General features: G+C 41.0%; 1 protein-coding gene across 1 annotated transcript; it reads left to right on the top strand.

Moving 5' to 3' along the window:
• The first annotated feature begins 314 nt into the window (after positions 1–314).
• On the top strand, positions 315–4,262 carry LOC133798736 (guanine nucleotide-binding protein subunit beta-2). Its single transcript, XM_062237199.1, has 6 exons — positions 315–829; positions 945–1,039; positions 1,524–1,948; positions 2,520–2,877; positions 3,433–3,546; positions 3,932–4,262. Exons 1-6 carry the CDS (start codon positions 724–726, stop codon positions 3,965–3,967), a joined length of 1,134 nt encoding a protein of 377 aa, XP_062093183.1. The 5' UTR covers positions 315–723; the 3' UTR covers positions 3,968–4,262.
• Positions 4,263–24,146: the final 19,884 nt, after the last annotated feature.

Below are 24,146 nucleotides of genomic sequence, written 5' to 3'. Positions count from 1 at the left end.
TCATGCCTCAATCCATTTACTGCCGAAATTATTTTTTCATGTATTTATTATTGGGAGACTCAAGAGTAGGCCAAGCCAAACCAGACCAAAGGCCCCACAAATGGACAAGGTGTCAAGCAATAGACTGAGCACAAGTAGCAGTTAAAGAACACGTGTACAGAAGGGACCCACTTTCGTCAGTCAAAAAATACAGCAATTCACTCTAATCACGCGCACCTCTTCACTTCACTCTTTTACTACGCTCCAATCCCACGCGCCTAAACTTTGTGATTGAGCTTGAGAGAGACCAGCTCAACCTCAATCTGTCTCTTTCTTTCCTCCTTTGTATCTCTCTCAGCTGAGGAGAGAGAGAGAGAGAGAGCGAGAGAGTAGTGCTTCTGCTGTAGGAGGAGGAGACATCGCCCCAGCTCACACCTGCAATCTCTTCAGTTTCCTATCTCTCTTTCTTAACCTTTTTCTTTCTTTCTTACTTTCTAGAGAGAGAGAGAGAATTATTAAAAATTTCGACGGAAAGGCGGAGAAAAATCAGAAAAGCTGCAATGGAAAACCCTAATCTGACGCTCTGAAGTTAGGGCTGGCGGGGTGGATTAGCTTTCTGGGCTGAAGAATCATTCATGTGACTGTAGCATCTGGTCTGACTTTTCTTTTTTCTTTTTTCTCATCTTCGTCTATGGCGGTCTTCTAGTTTCAATTTTCGACGAGAAAGGTTTTACAAAGGAAAAAATGTCTGTGGCCGAGCTGAAAGAGCGCCACGTGGCGGCGAACGAGACGGTCAACTCTCTCCGAGAACGATTGCAGCAGAGGCGGCTTGCTTTGCTCGATACTGATGGTGAGGGACTTATTGATTCTTTTATCTTTGTTCGATTGGAGGGCTTAGATTTTTCCTTTGTGGGATTTGGATATTTTCGGATCTAATTGCTTTGGTCTTTTTGGGGGATGTGCAGTTGCAGGATATGCGAGGTCTCAGGGGAGAACTGCGGTCCGCTTTGGACCTACGGATCTGGTATGCTGTAGAACGTTGCAGGGTCACACGGGGAAGGTATATATTGATATCATTATGTGTTCGTATGTATATATAATTGTATTATTGTTTTATGTATGTAATGGAGTATTAGTATGTTGTGATTGTATCAATGTGTTACCTGTGGAATTTTTTGTTTCCTGCTGAATTTCAAATGGAACTAGTAGATGTACTAGTTAAGATCCTCAATTAGTTGAATAAGTTGTAGATTTTGATGACTTTGCAAATTGGAATCATAGAATTGATGATTGAGTATTTTGGAGGATGAGAACTTGTTTTCACGTTCCATTTCTTCTTCTTTTTTTAAACTGCGCTTCACAATTTGTAATGCTAATTATTTGTTGCCAATTCTAGCTTCTTCTTCGTATTTATATATTTATTTACTTTTAGAATTTAAATATGTTTTTTAATTCAAGATTGAGAAATTTCACATGTTCTTAATCTATATATTCTCCTAAATGATGGGGTTATATAAGATCAATTCTTACTGAGGAATTTTCAGGTGTATTCATTAGATTGGACTCCTGAAAAGAATCGAATTGTAAGTGCTTCTCAGGATGGACGGTTAATTGTCTGGAATGCACTAACAAGCCAGAAAACCCATGCTATAAAGTTACCTTGTGCGTGGGTCATGACTTGTGCTTTTTCACCAACTGGTCAGTCCGTTGCATGTGGTGGTCTTGACAGTGTTTGCTCCATCTTCAATCTTAGTTCACCAACGGATAGAGACGGGAATCTTCCTGTGGCAAAAATGCTTAGTGGGCATAAGGGTTATGTTTCCTCCTGTCAATACGTTCCGGAGGAGGATGCACACTTAATTACAAGCTCTGGTGATCAGACGTGTGTCTTGTGGGATATTACTACAGGCCTTAGAACTTCAGTTTTTGGGGGTGAATTTCAATCTGGACATACTGCAGATGTACTGAGGTATTTAGACGATTACAGACTGTTTAGCTAAGTTGCCTTCGCACTGCGGTACTTTTGTGAACACAAAGTATTATATATAAATGGGATGGAACTCATGCATGTTGATGTGCATAAAATGTTCCTTTTATGCAAATTATGCACCCAAAAAAATATTTATCATGCTTTGAATGTTCAAGTATCTGCCTTAAATGAAGTTGAAATGAGCTTAAGCTACCTTTTATATATAAACACAAGTAAAAGTGGTTCCACGTAGCTAATTTTTTTTAACAAGTTGCATTCCAAAATGCATAAACATGTGTAGTTATAAACACAATTCGAGCTTAAAATTTCCAACATCGTGCCTGTAACTATCTGTCTTCATGTTTCTTGGAATATAAATTTGTATATATGTATAGCCATAGTGCTATGGCTATCTAATTCGATATATATCATAATATCTGTATGGTTGACTGACTGTGTCAAAGTGGACAGTGATTAATAAGAGTATTGCAGTATGAACTTATGGCTAGGAGATAATGAAAAATTAAAATTTAAAAGATCTTTACTGTAAGATTCCTTTGCATACTTTCAGTGTCTCCATTAATGGATCCAACCCAAGAATGTTTGTATCTGGTTCATGTGATGCAACTGCACGATTATGGGACACTCGTGTTGCTAGTCGAGCAGTGCGGACATTTCATGGTCACGAGGGAGATGTTAATTCTGTAAAGTTCTTTCCAGATGGCAATAGATTTGGAACTGGCTCAGATGATGGAACGTGCAGGTTATTTGATATAAGAACAGGGCATCAGCTTCAAGTATACCACCAGCAGCATGGTGATAATGATGCCCCACATGTGACTTCAATTGCGTTCTCCACATCAGGAAGACTTCTCTTCGTTGGATACACAAATGGTGATTGCTATGTATGGGATACTTTATTGGCTGAGGTATTTTCCACTTGTTTCTCTAAATGGTCTATCTGTTCGTCTGTTTCTATTACAGAAGTCTGAGGTTTGAATCCCTCCTAAGAAATTGCATAGAAATTGTGTAGTTTTCTAGTCTCCAAATATTCTGGGGTTGGGGTCATTTCAGGTTTTGACAATGAGAATTGAGCTTAAAAATTTCAAAATTAAAATTTTTTTTTATGGCGATTGTGGGTCTCTCTCTCATGCATGCTCTCTTGCTTACATTATCCAGGCCAATTTGCTGGCTGTCTATTTCCAAACATTTATGTTTCAACTGCAAGACAATTTTCAGAATAATATATTTATAAAATCAATGCGTTATAGGCAAGCATCCTAAATTACTTTACATGGGAAAAGGTTGAGCTCACATTTTTTTCAGGAAAAAGAGAGCATTTGCAGTGTTCAAGCCATAAAGTGCTTGTAAATTCCATATAAAGATTAAATCCCTGGTTATTCTGCTATTCTTTGTGCTTGTGCTCTGATAGATGTCCTAGCAGATCATGTTAATGGATTGATTTATCGTTCAATTTGTGGTAGGTGGTTTTGAACTTGGGATCTCTCCAGAACTCACATGAGGGCAGAATTAGCTGCTTGGGTTTGTCAGCTGATGGGAGTGCCTTGTGTACAGGAAGTTGGGATACAAATCTAAAGGTTAGTATGTCTGGCCCTGAGAATTCATAAAATTAGGTAGATTATTAGTAAATTTATAGAACTATCCAAGAGCTAAGCTGAAACTTTTGGTTATGGTGACACGTTTTGTTATAGGGCAATTGGGTGCACAGTGCACTAGATCTCTTTTGGAAATGAAGTTAATTTATTCATATTTTGTCCTTTTCTTTTGAAGAGTACACATTTATGTATTGAGTGCATTGTTAAATTATCTTTGTTTTAAGTAAAATTTGAGACAATATCAATAAACTCTCACTCTCTGTTTTTGTTATTCTGCAATATTGTCGTTGATTGTGATTTTATTTTGCAATTGAAGGAGCTAACATATTTTTCATTAAATGGTTTCTGTTTAAATTTATGCTTGCAGATATGGGCGTTTGGAGGGCATAGAAGGGTACTATGAACGATCGGAGAATAATAATTGAGCTTACCTTAGTTGTCTTAAGGCTTGTTTCTTCTCAAATCCATGACCATGGAGTTCTAATTCTTTATTTTGGGTTTGAGAAAATCTAGATTCTGTAATGCCTTCTCTGTAATCCTCATTTGGAAAAGTGAGAAATTTTAATATTGAAAAGAATATATATATTGCTTGAGAACGTACACGCCTGAAAGAATTGGCTCTCATTATGCGCCTCATTTCTTACACATGTATACATTTCTCTTTTTATGTCAAGTTTTTCAACTGTATTTCCCCTTCCTGCCTTGGCTATTCATTTTTGGTAATGATGTGTATTATCACGTATGGTCAAATGGTAAACATATCTATCGAGTTGGTCAGCATGTGTTTTTTCTTCCTAATCAGTTTATTTAAATGCATGGCACGTGAAAGAATGTAGAGTTGGTCTTCTCTCTTTATTTTTTTATTGAACAATGTAGAAATTGGTCATTTTTGTGTGGTAAAGGGTGGTGTTCGAATCTCCAATATAAATATTTGAGATGGGTTTAGGCCATCAGAATAAAACTTGATCTAAAAAAATCCTATAACGAAATAATAAATCCTAAAGCATGAGACTCTTTTTCCTCTTCAATTGTGAGTTGTGACTTTACTCACCAAACTTCACTATTCATCATTTGTCGCTGTCAGAGATGCTGCTCTTTGCCTTTAGTCGTTCCCCCCGCTACAAGCCCCTTCTTCAAGCACCCTCAAGCTCAAATTCTTCACAGTTGGTTGTATTTTATAACTGTAGTGGAAGTTTGGGCATATGTATGTGTCACAAATTCCTTCGTCTCAATCTGTTTGATTAAGAAAAGATACAACAAATTGGATTGGAGTCAACAAGATAATTTTCCTAAACATGTGTATTATGATATAGTAGTGTCATATAAGAAATTTCGCTTGTTGTCAATGATTAATTGCACAATGTACTTTTTGTTCTAGGGCTTTTTCGAATACGCTTCCACATTAGCGGTTCTTGATACGTGGCCACATATATGGTGCATCTCCTGAGAAATCCTCGGGAAGGTGTTGCCACGTTGACTGCTTCTGAGGAGTCATCTGAATCAGAATAATTATTTACCAAGAAAGGAGCTCGGAACCCTCCGTGAGACTTTGTGGTATAACTCCTCGGGAAACCCCCGAGGCCAAGCTTGGGAAAGAAGCATTCACGTGAACCTCTCAGAAAGCCCAAGGAGTATCGCTAACGGTTTAGCAGATTTCTCGAAGACCTAGGGGCCACAGAAGATATGCTCTGCACGGACTTCATTTTAGGAGTGGTCCCCGATACCTTTCCGTTAGGATTTCAAGGAACACCTCCTTCTCCAGGTTTGAAGGCCGCCCAACCAATCCTATCACCTAGTGACACGTGTGGGGCATTTATTGTGTAATTAATAATTCCCACTTAATGAGGAAATCAATGTAAATGTTTTTATATTAATTGGAGGTTTTTTCATAAATATACTTTTGTTGTTGTTGTTGTTTTTTTACTTTTTTAGTCCCTGATTTTTTTTCTTAAAAAATACTACCTTAAGTTTTCAAAAATACAATTTTTAAAATTTTTTATTTACAAAAATACGGTGTCAAAAAAGCAACTAAAAAACAACAATTAGACAACAATTATACATAAACCTAAAAAAAAAAACTAAAAAACAACACAAAAGACAAAAAATAGGAAAAACAGTAAAAATATAAAATTTCCTTAAAATCATATAATTAAAAAAATAACTTCGCAGTCCGTAAAAATGTAATTTTTTATTCCTATTAATTATTCATTACCTAATTCCCTCACGTTGCCTATAAATAGGGCATGAATGAGTCATTTGTAAGGATATGAAACCTTACTTTTTGGACTCCCATTTACCTTGGAGCAAGACAATCCTCTGCCTAAGCTATAAAACCCTAAAAAGCTTGTGATTCTGGCAAGCTTTCCTCAATACAAGTGACTCGTGGACTAGGCCTCGTTAACGATTGAACCATGTAGAAGATCGTTTGCTTTCTCTTACTATTCTTTTACAAGCTTTCTTCTATTTTTCATAGTTGACAGAAATTTGGATTAACATTTTAGTGCTTACATTGAGAGCTGTGGAAAGCTAGAGAAAACTCAACCATGGTGGACACACGAAACTGATCTTGAGTGAATCCTGACTTACCTCCGTGTGACGAGAGGCACAATGAGCTTCCCCCCATCGCGGATCCCCCATCGGCAGAGGAGAATTGTAACATCCCATGCTAATAAGACTTAGAGGCTCGATTAGTGTGCCGGGATGGCATAATTGGATTTACATGTGAGATTAATTGAATATATGTGTGATTATGTGGCATATATGAATTATATGGTAATATGAATATTTATGCATATTTATGTGTATTAAATATGCATGTGGGCCCGTTCTTGTGTTTACAATTTTGATATGTTGATTGTATAAATGTGATTATATGTGTTATGTGATTGAGAACACAATATTATGTGGATATATTTGCAATATTTGGCTCGAGGCGATCCTAGTTAGCGAGTTGGTGGAAAAGTCACAATGGGGTCAAATACCTGGCTCGGGGGTGAGCCTAGGGGTATTTTGGGAAATTTAGTGCGTATTCGGGGTTTATCGGGTAATGGGTAGTTATTTGGTGACTATTTGGGTATGTTGGGATTAATTGGGAAATTATAGGGCTACTTGAGGATTAGCGGGAAATGTGGCAAATGATGTTTTCGCCCTTAGGGGCATTAAGGAGTAAGGTTTTATTCTAGGGGCATTTTAGTCTTTTTGGTGTTAAAGGGATAGAAGGAAGACTGAAGGGAAAAAAACACTTAGTTACTCTCTCTCTCTCTCTCTCTCTCTCGTTAGTTCTCTCTCTCTCTCTCTCTCACTCTCTCATAGCTTTGGTTGGGGCTTTGGAAAATTGAAGGGAAAGGCAGAGTTTTTCTAAATTTGAAGTTGTGAATTGAATGATTGAAGCTGGGATTGGGATCAAGAGATATTTTGGGGTCGAAATCACTACTGAGGTAAGCTTTGCAACCTAATTTTACTGTGAATTTTCTTATTAGTTTAGGTTTTAACTGAGTTTTAGAGCTAGCTTTGGGTGTTGAGTTGGGGTAAGATTGTGGTTGATTTCTGGGGTAATTATGATGCCTATGATGTGTTGTTGAGAGTTCTAGACTCAATTTTGGCTTTGGTTTATGTTTAGGGTGAGTTTTGATGATTTTGGTTCGGGGAGAACACATGAAAAATGTTGGAATTTCTAAGTTCGTGGGGTCGCGCCACAGAGCTATTCTTGGAGCGTCACGACCTGCATGAAGTTAGAGGCCTAGGGGGTTCGCTGAACCGCCTTAGCGCCGCTGGGTAGATTGCGCCACGACGTGTGTCTAGGAAATGAGCTTGGGAGGGTCTCTGACTTGTAGAGGGCCGCGACTGTAACGACCCAAAATTACTAATAAGGCTTAAGAACCTTGATTAGTGTGCCGGGAGGGCATAACTGGAAGTGGTGTCAACTAATGGTGTGATATGCATGATTATGTGAAATGCATGTTTATGAGTATTTGATAAGCATGCGGGCCCTGTTTGGTTGTAAGGGCATAATTGTAATTTTGGCCCGTTAGGGCATAAATGTGATTTTTGTGATAATCTGTTCAGACCACATTATTATGTGGATATATATATTTGCAGCTTTCGACACGAGGCGATCCTAGGGAGCAAGTAGTGGGAAAATCACAACGGGACCCGGTGCTTGACTTGGGGCAAGTCAAGGGGTATTTCGGGTATTAGATGATTATTTGGATTATTGGGTTATGAAAATAAATAATTTGAGATATATTTGAGGTTAGGAAGCCTAAGTGGGAATATTGGAAAATTTTACCGTTTTTCCCTTGGGGACGTTTCTGGTACCCCGAGCCTCGGGATAGACTTAAGTTACTAAGGTTAGACTAAGAAAAAAATAGAAAACAGTAGAAACTCAAGGAACCGACTCTTCTCTCCCTCTCTCCTTTTCCCTCAAGGAACTCAGTGAAACCAAAGGATTTGTGGCTGGGAATTAGAGTTTGAGTTGAGCAATTGGAGGCTTAATTTAGTGGAAGCTAGGGGAAACAAGCTAGAAACAAAGCTAAGAACTGAATCATACTCTTGATCATTAGAATTCTGTGTTTTGGCTGGGTTTTAAGGGTGTTTATGGTTTTGATATTTAAGGACTGAATTGAAGCTAGGAACTTGGGAGTTAGCCTAGAAATAACTTGGAGAATTTGTTCTGCAGTGAAGGTAAGCTCGAAATTATGATTTAATGTTTGAATTCTGGTGTTTTCATGGCTGGTTTGAGTGTGCTTGAGTGTGTGGGTTCAAAAGATTGAAATGATGTTTTGATGGGTTTCTAGACTAGATTTTTGTTGGGTTATGTTGTTAAAATCATGTTAGAATGTTGGGATAATTGAATTGTGTTATTGGGATGGTTTAGGGTGGATTTAGCTGAGGTTTGAATGTTACAAATGGTGGTTTTTCTGGGTTCGCGGGGCTGGGCCGCGGCTCTGTTCTAGAGTGTCGCGGCCCTTCGGAGCAAGGAAGAGCCATGAGGGCTCTGAGATGAGGGAGCGCCGAGGCGCCACAGGGGCAAGGCCGCGGCGCGTGTCTGTGGTCAGAGAGGCCTAGCCTCTGTTTTAGGGAGCGGGCGGCGGCCCAGGTCTTAGGGGCTGCGACCCTTAAGGGCATTTGTGGCCTTTTGGAGTTTTTAAGCGTGGGAACCTAGGCTTTGGTGCTCGGGATCGATCCCACTACCGTGTTTTTTGGAATTCGATGTTCCGGAGACTAGAATTCTATCCGGAAACCCTTATGCAATTATTGATGGAATCCTTTATCATGGTTGTGACTAGGTGTACGCTTGGGCTCGGGGCAAGATCGTGCTCGGGGGTCGTCTCTCCTAATTAAAGCACTTGGAATTAAAGGTAAGAAAACTGCACCCAGATATGGAATTTATATTGGGAATAAGGGTTCCCTGTTTTATATGCTCTTTAAATAGGATTGTATTATGCCATGTGAATTGTAAATGGATGGTATCACGCCATATAAATCGTATATGTGCGGCCTAAGAGCGCCGGAGTTTACACTTGCGCACAGGGCGCGGCTCGGCCACTGGTAGCCGAGGACAACTTATTATGCACTGAGCTCGGTTTAAGCGGGCCGGAGTCAATGGGTTAAACAGAGGGTGCGACCTAAGTTGTCGGCCCTAACTATCATGTGATATGTGTGCAATTATTATGATGATTATGATATGCTGATTAGTTGAATGGAATATTGTTAGCTTGTTGAATATTATCGCTGAATGGGTGAATGTTGTGCATTGTTGAGTACCTGATTATGTCTTGTGAAATAATTGAATATTATTAGAGATTGTGTGTTTAAACGTTATGTTTTCTTGCTGGGCCTTGGCTCACGGGTGCTACGTGGTGTAGGTAAGGGCAAGGATAAGGCAAGTTAACCATGGGTTGGAGAGCTCTGGGGGCGAGGTGTACATTGTCAGCTGCTCGGCCGCCACAGTCGAGGATATGTACAGGAACGAGAACCTAAAACATGTATTTTTCCATTAGAGTGTCTTGGTTATTTATAAGCTTTGGAAATTATGTTATTACGTTATTTAAACCTTGATTTGGGATCCCATATACCAAACATGTATTTTAATGAAAAATTATTCGTTTATAACCAAAATCTTTTAAACCTTGCCTGTTTGTATTGTTAGATTCACATTTTTAATCAAATGACTTGGTTGGCAAGTCTCGCATTATTTCAAACACACAGTGTAGCGGTCTTGGTTATCCAACGCGTTACAACTTGGTATCAGAGCATCCTAGGTTTAAGGGTTCCTGGAGATAGGCTGGACATGTACACTCGCCGCTAAAGACAAGCTCGACTTAGGGTTCTACAATTGAATATATGAGACTACATGCTTAAGCTTTCGATTGAAATATGAATGTATTATGTTGTATGACCTTAGGGAGCATGAGAACTGATAAGGCCTGGCCCTTGACTATTGTGTGGTGAGATTGAGGTGTGCTGATCAGCATTGCTGTTGCATGTGAATGAATATTTGGATAATGGTTTTCATATCAATTGTATATGGGTGACTGCTCAAGTTGAATTTATATGTTATGCTTGTTTATTGGCTTGTAGGAAGCATGATAGAGTGTGAATAAACATGGTAGTAATAAATTGGGTAGCTAAATGCGTAGAATTGTGAATTAATGTTTATTATGCTTTATGTGTGCATGAATATTGTGGTTATTTGGACCTGGATATGGTTTGGTTCGGGGTGTGAACCTTAGGGCTGAGGAGTTTAGTCAGCAATGGCGGATGAATTCAAATTGTTTGCGTTTAGAATGGTTAAGTAGATTGGGCATTGTATTACAGGAGGGTTGCAGATGATAGTTGGGGTTGGAAGCCTCCATCTACCCCTGAAAGTCGCAGAGATGTTCGCTAGCATATGAGTAAATAGTGTGGGTTTAATATAAGGATACAGGTAGATAAAGAGTCTTAAGTGGAAGGCCAAAAAGGGCGTTGACCTCTGGTTTGAGGATGAAAAATTCGGGTTTGTTTAAGAATTGGTTAGTGGATGGGCAAAGCTTCCTTGGAAATATGTAGATGAGAGGTCATAAATAAGGAGTTGCGCTAAGTACTGGTGGCAGAAGGATTCCAGGAAACGGTATTCGGACCGAGATATTGGCATAATGGGTTGGAAAGAACTCATATGGTGATTTGATAAAAGAGGTTATAAAGGCATAGTCTGAGCTGCGAAGATTAATAGGCTTATAAGCTTTATTTGGAATGATAAGGTAACAATAGTGTATATAAATGAGTTTTGTGAGTTGGGTAACTCATTTTGGAAGGTTGGTACGAGTGGAGGTAGTTGGAAATGACGGACCGGTTAAGGGTCAAACTCTGGTATGGGTCGGAGTATCAGGGTTGCTCCAATGTATGAGATCTTCGTCTGTGTTTAGGCGACAATGAGGGCCATGTTAGTTGTGATTTGGGGAAATGAGGTTAGAGCATGAATGTTGTAGGGCAAGAGATGTAAAAGACAATACTTCCATTGGTGGAGTTCAGTAAGGATCAACTTTTGGCAACCGAGGTAGAAGAACCCCAAGTAGTGCTACGACACTTAGTTTTGATAGGAAGGGGAATTTATTGTAAAGGTAGTCATCGGAATGGTGACGGGAACCAGTGGGGTTGTTTGGTATACATCTGAGGCAGAGGACGTCACCTGGTGGGATATCGGGTGAGGACACGATTTCTATATGAATGATTGATATGTTAGGATGGATTTCCCATGGTTAGGGAAACAGAAGACTAGGATGTTTTGCTATAGAAGAGGTCTGAGGCTAGTTCCTCAAAGACGATCAGTTGATGGAATAGTTTATGTATTTGGTTATATAGCGAGCTGGGAGAGTTCGACGTTGAGAATATGCCTCAAGGGTACTGTGCGGGCTGAAGGTATGAGTGTTTGTTGAGAAGGTATTAGACACTTCCAGAAGAGAAATTGGGACACAAGTAATAGAGAGGTTTGTGGTGAGAGCAATATAGCTTGTCATATGGAAGCCTCGATGAGTTAGAATGAGAGTTAATTTGTTAAGAGAAAACCATGGATTGTAGGGGATATCATCTGGAGTACTTTAGTTGGACTGAGTGGAAACTAGGTTGACTAGTGGGGAATTCAGATGGGTATACAAGGAAAGATTGGGTGTGCTTCAAGGTCGGACTACAGGTAGGTTTAGTATCAGGAGCAATGTGGCAGACGGTACTGGTTGACAGAAAGAATTACTAAAGCAGTTGAAGAAATTTGACCTTGGATTAGACAGAGCATCATGTTGTGGGAATTGTCAGTATCTTCTATTAAGGATGAAGAGTTTTACATACTTGGTTATTAAACAGGACAATGTTTCCGGGAATTGATCTACGATCTGGTTATTAGCAGCTGGAGATCAAAGAAAGAGACATTTAAGGGGATTACCACTTGTACCGGGTAGGGTGTGATGAATTGGTAACAAAGGTTCTTAACTGGTTCAAGCTTCAGCTACACAGGTAAGTTCCTCAAGTAGGAAATATAAGAGCGGTATGGACAAGTCTCCTTCAGGTTTACGGGCGGTATGTTAGATTACTCTCCAGTCAAAGTGAGAAGCGAGCGACTATTACACTGAAGATGTTAGCACTAAGGAAGCAGGGTCATAGGTAAGGCTCTATGAAGTGTCAGTTTGGTCTCGCCAGGGGTATTCAGAATAGTGCTACAGGAAGAAGAGGGGTCAGGTATGAAGAGATTTGGTTTGAAGTCACAAAGAAGCTACTGAAGAACATCAGAAGGACAGGAAGCACAACAAGACTGGTAAGCACGTTATTGACCACATAAGTAACTTCGCAGGCAGCTACATCAGGAATTAGAGGAACAGTGTAACGACCCAAATCTGCTATTAAGGCTTAAGGGCCTTGATTAGCGTGCCAGGATGGCATGATGGGATTTATGTGTGATTTTAATGATTTAAATGCATGGTTATGATTTAAAGCATGTTATATGACTATTTTTTTATCTGAGATGCATGACTATGTAAGTTAGTGTGCATGTAGGCCCGGATCGTGTTAGAAGGGCATAATTGTAATTTTGGCCATGATTGGGTGTAAATGTATTGATATGTGTTGATTGTTGAGGCCACAGTGGTATGTGGATGTATCTGTGCTTTGTGACTCGAGGCGATCCCAGTGAGCAGGCTAGCGGAAATTCATGACGGGAATTTATACCCGGCTCGGGGTGAGCCTGGAGGTATGAACAGGAATTCAGAGAAATAGATTGAGATTTACTTTGATGATGGGGGATAATTATTTGGTGATTTATCAGGTATTGGGAAGCAACGGGAAAATATTAGAGACACTTGAGGATTAGCGGGAATTGGGTAAATGACTAAAATGGCCCTACTTGGGTAAAAGGGGTTTAGAATTAATAGGGAGGGCATTTTGGTCAATTGGCTTTTGAAGATAGAATAAATAAGGCTTTATACACTTAGTGGATTTTGTAGAATAGAGTAAAGGGGCTGAAAAAGAAAGGAAAAAGGAAAGAAAGAAAAGAGAGAAAACTGATGGGTTTTCTAAGGGATCGGTTTGGGGGTTCTAGCACCTCTTCTCTTCATTTTTCTTGAGGTCAAGCTCAGTGGGGAGCTAGGATAGGCTGTGCATCAAGAATCTTAAGGTCACACTTGAAGACTTGGCAAGGATTAGCAAGAACATCTGAAACTTGAGATAAGTTCTTGAGGATTTCTGTTTTAGGGTTTTGGCTGGTTTGAGCTGTGTTTTGAACTGAGTTGTTGGGAACTTTAGGGGATTTCTGGGCAAGCTTTGAGGATGAACAAGCTAAGGAGGCCTAGGGTTGAATCAAGGTCGAAATTGCATCAATGGTAAGAATTCTAAGCCTTTAACTTTGTTGTTGATTGAATTTCTGGTTTTTGAGTTCATCATGTTAGATTTTGAGATTTGGGTTGAATGTGATTGGGTTTTGAGTTCTTGGGATGCTTGGGATGAGTGTGGAGTGTGCATAAGCTTGATTTTGGGTTTGGAAAAGGTTTGGACAAGTTTGGAGTTGAAATGGGAGGAGAAAATCGCAAGATGCGATTTTTGGTTCTGCTGGGCTGCAACTAGCGCTACAGCGCTAGTCAGTGGGCGCTGTAGCGCTAGCCCCTGTTCTGGGGGGAGTGTTCTGCTTGTAGCGCTACAGCGCCCTCTTTAGAGCGCTGTAGCGCTGCACTGTTCACAGAGGTGAATTTTTGGGTTTTTATGAGGGATTTTGACCTAGGGTTCGGGGCTCGATTCCGCCGCTTTGTTTTGGGGATTTAGGACTTCCCGGGGGCTCGGGATTGGTCCCGAGGCTAGGTATTCGGACTTGGGGTTCGGTGTTGACTTTGACCTATGTTTGTGCCTAGGTGTGCGCTAAGGCTCGGGTGGGATCGTGCTCAAGGAGTCAGGTGATCTAAGCTATTGATTGGAAAGGTAAGAAAACCGTAACACCCGATAATAGGGCGTGGCCCCACTGTGTGATTGAAGGGCATGGCCCCAGATTGTATTAGGTACAAATGTTTAACCTTAAATGAATCATGATGTGTGTGAATGATTATTTCGAATGTACTATATGTGTGATTATGATGAAATGAACGGCAAGGGCCGAGTACGGCGTAGGCCGGGGCGGCCGTGGGCCGAAAGTAACACCTAGCACATGGGATGCTATAATCAGGGCGGGGCCCGGTGGATTCATGTGTTATGCTATAATCAGGGCGGGGCCCGGTGGATACATGTGTTTGCTTAGTCTAATGGTTGACTTGTTTATTTGTGGTTTATCTGTTATGATAAAACTGTATACATTGCATATGTTATGTTCTGCATGAGTTTTCTTGCTGGGCTTCGGCTCACGGGTGCTCTGTGTTGCAGGTAAGGGCAATGACTGGGTCAACCAACCATGAGTACGGAGAGCGTGAAGCGACGTGTACATGTTTGGCCTGCCCGACTGCTTTGGTTGGGGGTTTATTCGAAAATGGCTGTAATAATCTATGATTTTATGATTTCTTAACTGTAACCTTATTTCAAGATGTAATTAGTTTTCAAACCTTATTTTGGGATCCCAAATGTTTAATGATAGAAGTTTTAATGAAACGACGCATTTTCAAAGATTACAGCCTTAACTTTTAATTAGTCACACTTTTGCTCAAAACCTCGGTTAGCGAGTTCATTGCACACTATTTCGTCTTAAAAACTCACTTAGTACGGCTCTAAGGAAGTAGGGCGTTACAACAGTATAACTTGAAGATTAGACCGAATGGATAGTGTCAGATCGAAAATTCGGAAGACAGGGTAAGAATTGATTAGCACTTGGTGATTAGTGGTGAAAATTGCATTATTTATTTATTTTAATAGACAAAATAAATTAAGTTTAATTAATATTTTCATTAAATTAATATGATTTATTTTATAACTGAAAATATTTAATTATGATTTAATTTATTGTTATTTTGTAGGAATTAAATATGCATTTTGTCACAAAGAATAGAAAATAAATAAATAAGTAAAGTTGAAGAAAGGAATGAAGAAAATGGCATTTTTGAAGGAGTTTGGCCTAGTCCCAAAGGCCCAAACGAAAGCCCAGGCCCGCTGGCCTCTTTCTCCACCTTCAGTGCCACTTGTCGCGCTCCTCGCATGCCACGCGTCCCAGCAGCCATCTTTGACCTTTGACCCAGCCTTTGACCTTTTGTTAGTCTCCTTGCTTCCTTCTTCAACGTGACCTCTAATCTGAAGCACTTTCAGCTGAAGGCCCAACTTGCCAAACAAAGGCCAGCCTCCATCAGCCCATCCCAGGCAGCTGCTTCACCTCAGCTCCTTGACCGCATAGCTCCAGCAGTCACGCCCAGCCCAAAGCCAGCCTCTCAACCCAGCGGCCCAACACTTTCAGCAACCCAATCTCTCCAGATTTTTCCACTCCACCTGCCTACGTGGCTTCCTCTCATTGGCTGGGAGTGGGTCAAAACCCACTTCTGCCACAGCCACCTACAACCCATATTTTGTGGGTATTGGGCCTTGGAAAATTACCATTTTGAGCTTTAAAGCTCATCTTTTTGGGTGTTTTTGAAAAATGGCATTTTGACCATACCCCAAAATAACTAGGTTAATATTTATAATAAGATTTGATTTTTCAAAATCATATTTTATTATTAATATTTCAGATTTATTTTGCAAACCCAAAATTGTTGTTTAATTTATTTTTAGTCTTTTTCTCCCTCTATAAATAGGGACTCTCTCATTTCACATTATGTATGTAATTTTTAGGTAGCAAAACTCTACCAAATTTTAGTCTCATTTCTCATATTTTCTCTCTAGAATTTCATGAGAATGTCTAGCATAATAGGCTAACCTTCTTAGGAAGGTTAGGATGATCCTATATGCACTATGATTTTGTTTGGTATTTTTGATTCACCATGTGCTTAAAGTTTATATATTTTAGTGATTTATTTTCTTTCATCTCTACTTCTTCATCTCTATTCCTTCATTTTGTTATCTATATGTATGTTTACTAATAGTATATAGATTTTGTCAAGCACTTTCTATGTATTATCAAATTAGTAAAAATAATATAGATAACATATTTATCATTTTCTCCATCTCATTCATATATATTTACTTTTGCTAAATTTATATAGAATTAGTCATGCTCTTTCTGTGTATTTTATAAATAGTAAAAGTAATATTTGTGTTATGTTTTATGTCCAATCTTTTATTGCATTATTGCCAATGGTATAATGTCATTTTTAGATTTCTCATAAGATTTATCTCATCTTTTCATGGTAAAGAATAATAATCACTTGAATACATTTTTGTGAAATATATTTGTGCATCAATGTTAAATCTTCCAAATGAATAGTTGGGATGTGAACTATCCATTTGTGTAATTTTTGTGAATCAAATATCCAAATAAATAAGTATGCATATTGGTGATTCTTGATCCTTCCTACTTGTTACCTATTGTTACATCACACTTTATTATATCTTTATTTCTAATCTTTAAATTTCAAAAACAACAAAAATATCACTTGTTCTATTTTCTTCATATTATTTATCTCTAAACTTTATTTATTGATTAACTTTATTTCTTTGCCTCCTTGTGGAATCGACTGCCCGATCTATACTACAACCACCGCTAAGCGGAAGTCACGTTTGGGCATTAAACACTTGGTGATGCAGGAATATGCGAGATAGGGTTGAGTATAGAGGGATAGCATAAAGGACCTAACCTATGATAAGGATATGATACTGTGAGGGTGCATCACAGGTTGGGCACGACTAGACTCAAGCTGATGTGAGGATGGGCCACGTCTCGCAGAAGGTAAAATGGGAACATGGTCGATATACCGGACGTGGTAGGTAGGCAGGGTATGTATAAAGTAAGGTAATGAGTGTTTGGTCATTTGTAAGAAAGATAACGTTGAGACCAAGAGTTAGTGAAATATAATGGATAGATGGTTGTTGTTGGAAATCCTCGGCTGTGCGAGGGAAAGATTTGATTGTAGGAGGATCTTTTATTTGGGAAAAATGTGTGTCAGCTAAAAAGAACGTCATGGGTTATAATGGACTTGACAAGGTAATGATTGAGATTGGTATAGCCTTAGTGTGTGGTAATGAGCAGGTATGTGTTCCTTTAGACAATGAAATCAAAAGTGATGGTTAGGAGGAAACAGGGAAGACCTTGTCAAGATATAGTGAGTTAGGGTACCAGGATCGGATGAATGATCCGATGGAAGTTTGGCGTGAAGATGGGAAATTCTAAATGGATGTCGTTCCACTCCCTAGGGTATGTTGTACCAGAAGGTTTGAGCGGGGACATAATTCAGTGTACTTGAATATTGAGAGGTAAAGTGATATGGTGGTGGATCATAGGAATAGACCACATTGAACTATAAATAAGGTGATTGAACAGGGGAAAAAGTTGTAACTCAGCTGAATGAGTTAGCATAATTTGGTTTGTATAAATTAGTAATGGGGTAGAGCGTTGCTAATGCTAAGTTGAGATCCATTAGCTTTCCAAGTTTTGGAAAGGGGTTAGAGAACGAAGAGAACCGAGTGGGAATCTGAAATTACTGATTGGTTGCAGATAGGATAACAATCTGAGGGCTTAACAGTTATGTTAAGGAATTAAGAGTTAAGTGTGTAAACACTTGAGACACTAAGGATAGTGTAAACTTTGAAGGGATAGTCACAGTGATGAATGCTGGAGTACAGCAAGGGTGATATGACTTAGGACTTCGTAAGACGAAAAGCAAGGAGTACTATGCAAAGTAAGGAAGTGAAAGATAGTGGATACTGTGGTTCGGTATTAGTTCCGGGGGGAACTAAAAAGGTTGTTGGGACTCTTAAGGCAGGAGTGTCTGTCTGTCTTAAAGAACATAAGAATTTGAAAATTTTAACTTTGGAATACAAAGTTCCAGGATGAGAGATTTGTACCTCTCCAAATAAGTGCAGACAAGGGAAAGTATGTTGTTCTAGAAAAGAAAGGGGAGTTCTGACTTCCGATTCAACAAGAATTCTGAGGTTGTACCAAGGTTTAGGCTGGGGGCCTATAAGCTGAGCTCACCTTGGTAGGGGTGATGAATCATTAGTATTTCGGGTAGCGAGAATAAGTTAATGATGCAATTGTTGGGAACTAAGCAGACCCTGGAGTTTCTGCAGTTCTAATGTATAAGTAAAAGTTAAAGAAGGTATAGTTATCAGACAAGATCTTGTGGAACAAGATCGTCACTCACGTTTGAGTGTTATTGAAGATTAAGAGTAAAGGCGTTGGACCTTGGGAATTATAGTCAGAGGTAAGAGGTTTATTGTCTGATTTGTTCAAGTAAATTTCGAGGACGAAATTAGTGTAAGGAGGGGATAGTTGTAACGACCCAAAATTACTAATAAGGCTTAAGGGCCTTGATTAGTGTGCCGGGAGGGCATAACTGGAAGTGGTGTGAACTAATGGTGTGATATGCATAATTATGTGAAATGCATGTTTATGAGTATTTGATAAGAATGCGGGCCCTGTTTGGTTGTAAGGGCATATTTGTAATTTTGGCCCGTTAGGGCATAAATGTGATTTTGTGATAATCTGTTAAGACCAAATTATTATGTGGATATATATATTTGCAGCTTTCGACACGAGGCGATCCTAGGGAGCAAGTAGTGGGAAAATTACAACGGGACCCGGTACTTGACTTGGGGCAAGTCAAGGGGTATTTCGGGTATTAGATAATTATTTGGATTATTGAGTTATGAAAATAAATAATTTGAGATATATTTGAGGTTAGGAAGCCTAAGTGAGAATATTGGGAAATTTTACTGTTTTGCCCTTGGGGACGTTTCCGGTACCCCGAGCCTCGGGATAGACTTAAGTAACTGTTGGTTTTTATTGATCAAATCAGAGATTATGCGCAGCGGAACAACAATCAAATTGTCAAATTAATCCCATAAGATTTCTAGATCTACTTCTTCACACTCATATATATATTGAATAAATGACAAGAACAGAAAAATTACCCCAGGTCCTTCCTTGCTGCTATCTTTTCGTATGGCTAAATTCCTTGAGATCTCACACCAAGATCTTCCAAAATGTTCTTAGGCACACAAAGAATGAGTGTGGGCTCGCTATACAAATAATAGACAATAACTATTTATCAGATGTTCTCAACACATGAGATCTGATAAAGTTTGGACCTAGGTTTTGTGAAGAACAATGACCTTTGTTTTTGTCACTGTTCTCTTTTCTCTGAGAGAATCCTAGATATTTTTCTATCCCTAAAAAGTTACGTTCTGTGAAAATTGATATCCAATATTTAATAATATCCAATATATTAAAATATTTGTTATTTTAAACAAATTCAAAATAACTGATCAGTTATCAAATTTTTGTTTAAATAATAATATTTTAATCATATTAAAATATCTCATTATTTATTTAATATTTAAATAACTAAAATTGTGGAATCAAGAGACTAAGTCCATCTCTTATGCGTGTAGCACAGTGCCTGTGCACTGTGCCACATGTGTACCACATGCTTGTGCAGACATGTGAATTTTCCCAATTTTTATTATTATTTAAATACCAAAAATCCCAAAAATAAATTAATTCAAAATTAATTATATTTTTGATAAATCAAATAATTAATTATTTCTTAATTAATTAATTACACATAATTAAACAATAATTATGTTTGATACATAGAAAAATATTTTACTTATCACATAAGTCCTTTTTGCCCATTTTTTGTATTTGCCTTTGACAGTGATTGTTTGAGCCATTTCGGGGACCATGGACCTATAACATTAAGCTCCAATAAATTGAAACTAAATAATTAAACTCTTTAATTATAATAGTTAATTTATTAATTATGATATTACTCCACTATAAATTCAGAATTGCACTATTTATGTTATAGATATACTTTTACATAAATCTTTTTCTTAAGTCGTCCATTGATATAACCATCTTACAATAGTTCAACCCTCTAATTAATTAGTTCATAAATTAGAATGGAAGAATTACCATTTAACCTCTCTAATTTACTTCTTATTCCTTAAGTACCATTAATTTACTAGTGAATAATTAATCTATAATCTAATTATAGATTTGAGCTCAAAATCATTCAGTTCCAGAATTAATCCTTAAGGGAACTATTATCCAGACTTCCGGATAGCGTTTAGATGGATAGCCTTCGGGAAGCAGAATTATTAAAGTCCTTCACGGAGAGTGACCAGTGGTCGCGGATGGACAGAAAGGCTTCGCCTCTCCCGTGTAGTGTCTAGCACACTCCTTCAAGCAACCACGACCCGGAAGCTCGTTAGTTCTCCCGGACTCCCGAAGGGATGTCCTTCGGGGAAGGTCCTTCCAGGAGAAGCTCTTCAGGTTATCTTCGCGGATACGGTTCCGTGCTTCGCACGGGACAAGACCAAGTGGTCGGGTCACGGAGGAGACATAGTTGGGATGATATTCACCTGACACAGGATCCCGCCTGACACGCCTGACAGGTCAAGGCCGCACACATCCCAGCACGCCTAAAGGTGCCTTTTCGCCTACTGTTCCGCTGACTGTCTGGAAAAGGCGGCTGCCATTTGGTAGTTTCCATACTTTCATGTAATTATACATGCGTAGAGTCTTGTAGCCATGCTACTACAGTAATTGTATCCCTTATTTATGGCTGGTGTAATTAAGACTCATGTGAGTAGAGAAAAACCCTAATCCAAAACCCTAGCTATAAATACCCCCTCATTTTACGATAGAGAGGAGGGGCCAACAAATTACATAGCAAGAACTCTGCTAAAATCTCTCTAGCTTCATCTTCTTCAAGAGAACCCGAGAGAAACACTGTGAGTGTGTGAAGTTCTTGTACACCAGCCATCTTACTGTAATTCTCTACAAGTATAATAACATCGACTCGTGGACTAGGGCTCGTTAACGCCTGAACCACGTAAAAAACCTGTTTGTCTAATTATATTCCTGCACTTCTACAGTTCTTATCTTTTTATTATTCTGTTTGTATTCGTTTCCGAAAAACTCGGTAAACATTTTGGTGCTTTCATTGAGAGCTGTAGGAAGTTGTTAGTCAGCTCTTTTTCTGTGTACGTTTTTTGTATTCACTCCGTGCTAAAAAGATGGTGACTACGAGAAAATCCGCGGTTGACAAAAATGCTAGGGTCAACCCCGATACTATGATGGAAGATGCGGTACAAAACGAACCCTTGGACTACCAAGGTGAAGACCCGACATCCCGCCAGGATCGGGTCAGTACTGAAGATACGACATACTTAGAAGACGAAGAAGAGTATGTCCAAGACGGTTATTACAAGGACGGCTGCTACTATGAGAAGGATCCAGAACTGGTCCAAGTAGCCGAAGAACTGATGGTCACTAAGGCCAAGCTTGCTGAGCAGGAGCGCGTCTCCGAAAAAATGCAACGCATGATGGAGCGCCTCCAAAGCAAGTTCGGAGATCTAGGCGACTCGGACGAGGATGCCTCTGTTCTAGGTGGTGCTGATGCCCCCATGCCGGATCCAGCCGCTGCTGAACCATCCAAAGCCGCCCCTAACAAGGGCAAAGAAAAAGTTGGGGAGCCTGTGCGCACTGACGCCCCTGCACCTCCTAAAGGCGTGAATCACCAGGCCGACTGCCCCCCCCGCGTGCAGAAGGTCTCTGGCGCTCCTAAGCCCAGACGTCCTTCAGCCCCAAGGGGGCACTCTGTGCCTAAAGGGCCCGGTGCTAAGGCACCCAGGCCTAGGGGAAGGAACAACCGCCCCAGTGATTCCGTCAACCAGGACGGTCGGGCAGTGGACACGCACTCCGAAGATAGCTGGTCCACGGTGGACCTAAGAAGAAGGTTGGAGGCCAAGTATGAAAAGGCCAAAGGAGAAAAGGCCCGGCCTCGCGGAGATGACCTCCGAAATCATCTTAATGACAAGCTCCGGGGACGTGACCTCCCGGAGAGTGATACAAAGAGGCTCGAGGAACAGATTGCTGCCTTGACCAAGCTGGTCCGGAAGTAAAGTGGGGCCCTGTCAGACTCTGAGGAGGAAGACCCGGAACCATGTATTCGGAGGATCGCGGAAACGTCCCTCCCAGATAGCTTCAAAATGCCTCACATAGAATTATATGAGGGGAGGACAGACCCGCGCACCCATCTAGCCAAATACAACAAAATGATGCAAGTGGCGTGCGTCAGTGAGGACGCCAAATGCATGTGCTTCTCACTCACCCTTACCAAGTCCGCGGAGGACTGGTGGAAAAGATTAGCTCCCGGATCCATCCACAGTTGGAAGGAGCTACAGTCTGCATTCAGAAGGCAGTTCATTGCTGCCCGAGACCACGACATGGAGGTTGGCTCCTTAACCAACATCAAGCAGCTACCCCATGAGAACCTCAAAGCTTTCATTCAGAGAATGATGGAAGCTGCTGCAAAGACCAAGGTCAGCGATGACATGAAGCTGATTGCCCTTCAATCGGGCCTTACTGTCGGCTCCCTGCTGTGGGGGGAAATGCAAAGGAGACGGGCAGAAACGCTGTCCGAATTCATGTCAAAAGCTCAGGGAATCATCAACCTTGAGGATGCCTACCAGCAGGCCTTTGGAGTTCCCCCAGCTTCGACGCCTTCCGTGACTGCGCCGAGCTTCGCTTCGCAAGCTCCCGCACCAGCCCTCACGCTTCCAGGAGCCCAGTTCACTCCAAGCGTGTATGGGCCTTCCGCGTCTGCTCAGACGCCAAGTCAAACCCATTTCTCTGGGTACGGAGATGTACAAACCGGATGTAGTATCGCTCCCGGATCGTCGCAACCGCAAGCGGAAGGCCCAGAACAAAATCTGAGCCAATCGCGGAATAATCGAGGCGAAAGAAACTCCAACCGGGGGGACCATTCAAAGAAACCCCGGAAGAACTACGAGCCCAAGTTCACGGAGTACACCAGTTTGATAGACTCGCGAGAGAATGTCTATCGGGCGACCTGTAATATGGTCAACTACAGGAAACCCCCGAAAGTGTCTCACGAAGGAAGGCGTCCGCGAGACTCCAATAAGAGGTGTGAGTTCCACGGAGATGTGGGGCACACCACAAACGAATGCCTTCAGCTGAAGGATGAGATCGAGTCCCTGGCAAGAGCGGGACACCTCGGTCAATGGGTGAGGATACCCATAATCTATCCCGGACAGGGAGTAGTTCACGGAGCTGCATATTCCCCGGGACAGAGGGGGACCGCTAGCGCTCCTGGAGCCGGTCACCCCCAAGCTCCTGGGTCTCAGTTCCCAGCGCTTCCTGCTCCAACCTCTCCGGCACCCATTGCCTTGTTGGCTCCAGGACCTGGCAACCCATATCCGCCCGGCCTTGCTCCGCCACCCGTTGACGGACACGTAGCCACCATTTCCGGAGGACCGCACCTTGCCGGAAGCACACGCAACTCCCAGAAAAGGTACTTGAGGGAGTTAGAACACACCGGGGAGATGTGCACCTTGGTTCAATCACCTGCTCAACGTCCCCGAATGATGGACCTTCCCATCACCTTCACGGAAGACGACGCCCGACATGTGCACTTCCCCCACAACGATCCCCTCATGGTGGAAGCCCAGATTGCCAATAAGAAGGTCTCGCGGATCTTGGTCGATAACGGAAGCTCCGTAAACATCCTCTTCAAAGCTGCCTTCCATGCAATCGGATTAACCGAGACAGACCTGACCCCATGCCCCATCCAGCTTCAAGGGTTCAATGGGGATGCACTCATGCCATTAGGCAAAATTCAACTTCCAGTCACCCTCAGAGGAGAAAGTGACGCTTGTGCCTTCAAGCACTGCACATTCGTGGTGGTCGACTGCCCCACGGCGTATAATGCCATCCTAGGCTGACCGGTCCTAATAGATTGTGGGGCCATAACCTCGATTCGTCACTTATGCTTGAAGTTTCCATGCGACGATGGGCGTATCGGCACCCTCCGAGGATACCAACGAAGTGCACAAAGCTGTTATAACGTCTCCGTCCGATCCGTCTACACGATCCAGGAGACGGTCGCTGCCGTTCCTTTTGCGGAGGAATTACCAGAAACTGGGAGTGCTCAAGGGGCATGCTTTGACGAACTCGACCCTAGAGTGGG

Source organism: Humulus lupulus, chromosome 1, assembly GCF_963169125.1.
Source record: "Humulus lupulus chromosome 1, drHumLupu1.1, whole genome shotgun sequence".
In the NCBI taxonomy this organism is placed as follows: Eukaryota; Viridiplantae; Streptophyta; class Magnoliopsida; order Rosales; family Cannabaceae; genus Humulus; species Humulus lupulus.
The sequence above is the reverse complement of the archived record's forward strand: the minus strand, read 5'-3'. Positions and strand labels throughout refer to the sequence as shown.